Source organism: Sinocyclocheilus grahami, unplaced genomic scaffold (genome assembly GCF_001515645.1).
Source record: "Sinocyclocheilus grahami isolate Dianchi unplaced genomic scaffold, SAMN03320097.WGS_v1.1 scaffold149.1, whole genome shotgun sequence".
NCBI classification, from domain to species: domain Eukaryota; kingdom Metazoa; phylum Chordata; class Actinopteri; order Cypriniformes; family Cyprinidae; genus Sinocyclocheilus; species Sinocyclocheilus grahami.
In genome coordinates, this window is record NW_015505328.1 from 3,884,269 (window position 1) to 3,890,730 (window position 6,462).

The window sequence follows — 6,462 nt, forward strand, 5'->3', positions numbered from 1 at the left end:
CTAATTTCAAGCAGTGTAAAAAACATCTGGTGAGAATACGAGTTTGAAAATGTGTGCGCATTTGAACATGTTTCCTCTATAGTGGGGCTTTGTGTCCTTCAGCCTTTGTTGAGTAAGCTATTACAGTAGATACTTCAGGACTCTGTGTACTTGAGTGTTTCTGTGAGTGTGTCGTGTTGTACAGTACATGCATAAAAGTATTGTTGGCTAAGCTTTTGACATGCGTTTGTGTGTTTGTCATACTCTGTTTGTCGTCTTATTTACTGATAACTTTAGGGCTCCACGCGCCATCTGTGTGGTTTTGTGCTCTACAGTTGGACATGCTAATGATTTAGACATGATTTGGATATGTTTTTAAGTGTTCTCTGAATTGATTGTGTTTCAGGAGGAGGCCACGGGCGACATCACGTTTTACATGAAAGGAGCTGATGTTGCTATGGCGAGCATTGTACAGTACAATGATTGGCTGGAGGAGGAGGTAAGAATGCATGAACCATTGTTGATGGGAAATTCTGCTTTTTCGTGTGGGTTGGTGAGCTTATGAATAAATCGAATTGTCTGTTTCTGTGACCCTTTTGTTTATTTGCATTTTTAATTGTTTTTGTATACGATTCATAATCTGTCTTTGTGTGTGTGTGTGTGCATGCGTGTGTGTGTGTGTGTGTGTGTGTGTGTCAAATGACAGTAAATACAATACAAATAAACGCAGTACCTTTATATTTGTTCTCAAATGTAATTTATCCATGCAAAAACTAAAAGAATAGGAAAAATGTCACCAGATTAAGTGAGTCTCACAAATTTTGGTGTAGTGTTGACTGGTGTTAGTTTTTACATTTTCAGTAAAATTTTAACAATGTAGCAGTTATGAAAACACAAAACTAAGAAAACAATGTAAGAAAATATCTAACCATTTTTACATATTGTGATACATATTGCAAGTTATATACTTGCACTACTGTTCAAACATTTGGGGTCAAATAGGATGTTTTTTTTAAGGAATAAATACTTTTATTTTGCAAGGATGCATTAAATTGATCAAAAGTGACAATAAAATTATGTTGTTATAAAATATTTATATTTCAAATAAATGCTGTTCTTTTAAACTTTCTAATAACTAAAGAATTCTGATAGGAGAAAAAAAACAACATTTTATAATGCTACAAAACGTTTGTATTTTTAAAACAAAAATGCTTTTGTTAGTATCGATCAAAGAATCCTGTAAAAAGAAAAAAATTTATTGTTTCCACAAAAATATTAAGCATCACAACTTTTTTTAACATTGATAATAATGTTTCTTGAGAACCAAATCAGCAGATCATGTGACACTTAAGACTAGAGTAATGGCTGCTGAAAGTTCAGATTTGCCATCACAGCAATAAATTACTTTTTTAAATATATTAAAATAGAAAACATAATTAAAATATTTTAAAACTGTTCTGTATTTACTGTATTTTTTTATCAAATATATTCAGCCTTGGTGATCTCCAAACTTCTGAACAGTAGTGTATAATATATACATATTACAGTTATAAATTTAAAGTATAAACGAGTATTTGGCTAGTATATGATGACTAATTCACACGGGGCGTCAGCGTTAACGCTTGACGGAGGGCATTTCTGAAGCTTGGTTGGACCGTCATAGTGACAACAGCCAATCACATTAGTCTTCTGGTGTTGCATGAACGCGATTTGCTAGCGTCTGTGCTAGAGTATTTGCATAAGGCGATCTGATTGGCTGACGCCTGCGTTGGTGCTTGAAAAGTTGAAACGTTTCAACTTCTGCTGCAAGCAACGGACCCAACGCGATGCGACGAACCCACAATTCATTTCACCAACGCTTGACATCACTCCGTTCAAAGTAAATGAGAGGTGTTGATGCTGACATGGGGCGTCTTAGCCCCAGTTCCCGTATGTCTGTCATTCCAACTGACTTCCTCAGTAGGTACCACCAGTGTTTTTGGTATTGAATCCCTAGTAGGAGTGTCTTTATGAACAGATCCCGATTGAATTAAGAATCAACACATTTGATAAGGTAGCGCTAAGCATAACAAACAGGTCGGCCTGTCCTAGCCTCTTTGATCAAGGACAATCTGCTCAGCCCATAATCACACATGCATTTCTCGCTTTGATGATTACAATTGTATTGGCAATATGCAGTCGATGAGGGGCGGAGATGAGGCTTATTAATTAATGAATGACCTCAATAAAGGCTTATGACTGGGAGCATCATGCCATAATCCTCATCGGTGCGCTTTGTGTGTGCATGTGAGACGCTGGTATAAGGACAGGTCAATAAAGTAATCACTGCATCACTTTCGCCTGTTGGATTTTCATATCAAAATTAAACCGCTGTCCCACATCTTTTACAGTCTGCTCAAAGATTCCCACAGGCACTGTTGTATTTTTCACAATTGATTCTTTCTGTGCGTGTGTGTGTTTGCATATCTCTATTTGCATGGCACTGTTTTGATGTTTCCAGTAAATACAATTGTGTTAGAAGCATTGTTTATATCTTTGTTCTCATGCTTTCTGTATACCAATTGAGTTCACAGTCTAATACACAACCACACACACTCACACGTCATGGGTGTAGCTGATGTAATTGTAGTTGTGTGTTGCATTATGTTGATTCAGTGTGGGAACATGGCCAGAGAGGGCCTGCGGACACTGGTGGTGGCTAAGAAATCACTGACTGAAGAGCAATACCAGGATTTTGAGGTATGATACACCAATTCACAAATGGGTTAATATGTAGTGATATAGTTTAAAATATATAATGTACCTTAACAATTTTCAACTTTTTAATATTTTGGTGTAAATTTGCCCTTTTTGTACTCCAACAGAGGAACCATTATTTTTAAGCAAAATTCCATTGTTGACAAATAGATCTAAAAAATGTTGTGTAATAAATACAATGCAATAAAAGATCATTAAAATGATCTCTAGAGAAATATTTAACATTCTGTACCCAAACTGATAGCTTCCTTTGCAGCAATATCAACTTGCTTATTTCCTAATAGACCAGTATGACCCTTGAACCCTAAAGATGATAATACTAAAAATTGACTCTGTAAAAGGTCTACTGTAGATCAAATGTAATTTACTCTGGGGTTTTTAGTTTCTTTAATTTTCCATTGCTTAAAAAACAAATTCTTGAATCTGTGAAAATAATGGGATTTTTTTATTGTGCATTCTAAAAATAGAATGGTTCTGGTCTGGATAAAATGTTGACAGAAGATGATATGTGTATCTGATAAAATTGGTTACTGTATATTGTCATTCCATTAGGATGTTGATGGAAGGAGTACAATTATTGGTTAGCATGAAAATTTTGAGAGATAACAGGTGGCATTAAAGCACAATTTATCAGCATTAGATTAGATTATTAGAGCGCTGATTTCTATCTAATTTCTAATTAATTAATTTCTTAAACTTATGTTACCAGTGACTACTTTATTTATTGCAAGTCTTATATTTGGATAAAACACATAAGCATGTCAAATTCATTTGATGTCCCCAACACTTGGGCCAAAGTTAGCATGTTGCAATAACGGATGCATTTGGACAAGGCGGCTAGACGTCTGTCTGTAAATAATAATAACCATAACAACCCCATGACTTGAGTAACAAGCTGAAGTAATCAAAACCCAAATTTGGTTTGCCAGTAACAGGGGGGTTTCTTGCACGTATGAAGAACCAGTTATAATAGAGAAAAATGATGTAAGATCATGTCAACTTTGCCATGCACCTATTCTATATAAACTGTTGTACTCTTTTTGTCGGTGGGATTCTCTGTGATTGGTACGAGGTCCTCCCACCCGTGATTAAATTACATATTCAAAAGTATTTTTTGGAGTCCGTCTATTAAGCCCAAAGTATACTACTTTTTTTGTACATGTACACTAGTGTATGTGTACAGTCGAACGCATGCGTGAATGCAAGAGGTCGACACATGCACTCTGGCTCAAGCCCCTGCAAGAGCCCTTTCAGTCAGATCTAGGTGCCACTGGACCCACCCAAACCAAGATTTCAACTGAGGTGTTTATTTTATTTTATTTTATATATTTTTTACTAGCAGTTCACTTGTCTTTAAAATGTTTGACCTTTATTAGTTATACTACTAGTTTTTGCTGTGGAATCGAGTAAGTACTTAGTGTTCTCAATAATAAGTGTTCTTTAAATATTAAAGAACCATTTTTTTGTTTTCATGCATTTTTTCATCAAGTAAACACAAGGAAAATATATTCACTTTAAAATATAATCACTTTTATACATATAGAACCAATATACTTGCATACTACTCTTCAGAAGTTTGGGGGCTGTAAAAAATTTTCATGTTTTTGAAAGGTTTCTTATGCTCACCATGGCTGAAAAAATGCCGTAAAAACAGTAATATTGTGAAATATTAGCTGTATTCTATTTTAATTTATCTTAAAATGTAATGTATTCTTGTGATGGCAAAGCAGAATTTTCATCAGTTATTATTTCATTATATCCTGATTTTATTCATTGCATTTATGATTTGGTGCTCAAGAAAGATTGAAAACAGTTGTTTAATATTTTGGAAAGTTTAAAAGAACAGAGTTTATTTGAAATTGATTTTTTTTTATATATTATGAATGTCTTTACTGACAGTTTTGATCAATTTAAAGCATCCTTGCTGAATAAATGTATTAATTTCTTTCAAAGAAAAAATCTCGCCAACCCTAATCCTTTGAACAGTAGTGTAATTTGTAATAAACAACATTTTTTACAGGACATTTTCAAGACCATTTAATATACAGTATGAAAAATGTCACTTGGAAACCTCTTTGAACGATTATGTTGATGTTGTAAACAAATCATTGAATCAGAGTTTGGAATTGATTAATTGAAATGGTCGGTTTGAACTGATTTATATAAGCAACTTTAATCAAATTAACCAACAGTTATGCCATTTTCGCTACTGAATCAAGGCAAGTTTAAAATCCTCATAATTTAGCACACATTTGATCTATTTCTGTCTTTTCAGAGTCGATATAACCAGGCGAAGTTGAGTATCCATGATCGCGCTCTGAAGGTGGCGGCAGTGGTGGAGAGTCTGGAGAGAGAGATGGAGCTTCTGTGTCTCACTGGAGTGGAAGATCAGCTGCAGGCCGATGTCCGGCCCACACTAGAGCTCCTCCGCAATGCAGGGATCAAGGTAAACATGCAATATGTGGCCAAAAATATGTGAACACCCAAACACCATGCCAATATTATGCATATTGGGCATTTAATATTAACTCTTAGGTTCTTCATGTTTCAGATCTGGATGTTGACCGGAGACAAGCTGGAAACTGCTACGTGTATCGCCAAAAGTTCCCACTTAGTTTCTAGAAATCAAGACATCCACGTTTTCAAACCGGTAGGATCAGAACCACTGGTTATTTGGATTTTTAAGTGGAATTAGTGTGAATGCTTTATGGTGTTTTTGTGGCAGGTGTCCAACAGGGGCGAGGCTCATCTGGAGCTGAACGCCTTCAGGAGGAAGCACGACTGTGCGCTGGTCATCTCAGGAGACTCTCTAGAGGTAAAAAAAAAGCTTGACTTTCCATATATTCAAAAAAATCATGTATGATCAGGTTTGACTTTCGCACACTGATTATGTGTGGCCCATCAGGTCTGTCTGCGCTACTACGAGCATGAATTTGTGGAGCTGGCGTGTCAGTGCCCCGCTGTGGTTTGCTGTCGCTGCTCTCCCACGCAGAAAGCTCAGATCGTTCGATTGTTACAGCAGCATACAGACAACAGAACATGTGCCATAGGTCAGTCCTCTCCATTCTCTCCTCAGTCTGTTGAGCTTTAAGTCTCATCATCCAGTCGCTGAGACAAAACCCACTTAAACTGAACTCTCTCCAAGCACATGAATCTTTGAGAGCGGTAAAGATGACTGTCTTCACAGTGTCTTCTCATGTTTTCCCGCTATCATCTTTCTTATCTCTGTGCTCAGGTGATGGAGGAAATGATGTCAGCATGATCCAAGCAGCAGACTGCGGTATCGGTATTGAAGGGAAGGTGAGGTGTTTCTCATTAACGTAGATTCTTTTCCTGTCACTTTTAATTCATTTTTAATGAATTATTTTTTTCCTCACAAAAACAATTCTCAGTAACAGAATGTGTAGGTGTTTAATTTTTTGTGTGTAATTCCCTTTACCCTAATTGCTGAAACTCTTGTTAGATTCTCACTAATGTAATACAGTATGATTTTATATTCAATATTATTAAATGTAATATTTTTGCAATATTGATAATATTAAACATTATAATTGAAGGATTCATTTTACTATTGATGTTTATATAATTTTATTATTATATTAATATAATTTTTATTATATAAAATATTATTTGCCTTTTAATTATTAACAAAAAGTATATATATATATATATATATATATATATATATATATATATATATATATACAGTGGGGCAAAAAAGTATTT

The 6,462-nt window shown here is 35.1% G+C and overlaps 1 protein-coding gene across 1 annotated transcript in view; it reads left to right on the forward strand.

Annotated features, from left to right (window-relative positions):
* The window catches only part of LOC107592071 (probable phospholipid-transporting ATPase IIB), a 45,336-nt gene that overhangs the window by 28,184 nt on the left and 10,690 nt on the right, over positions 1 to 6,462 (forward strand). Inside the window, exons 14-20 of the mRNA XM_016281432.1 lie at positions 386 to 478; positions 2,635 to 2,718; positions 5,012 to 5,182; positions 5,288 to 5,386; positions 5,462 to 5,551; positions 5,642 to 5,786; positions 5,972 to 6,036. Coding sequence (XP_016136918.1) covers positions 386 to 478; positions 2,635 to 2,718; positions 5,012 to 5,182; positions 5,288 to 5,386; positions 5,462 to 5,551; positions 5,642 to 5,786; positions 5,972 to 6,036 — 747 coding nt within the window. The remainder of the gene's footprint in view (positions 1 to 385; positions 479 to 2,634; positions 2,719 to 5,011; positions 5,183 to 5,287; positions 5,387 to 5,461; positions 5,552 to 5,641; positions 5,787 to 5,971; positions 6,037 to 6,462) is intronic.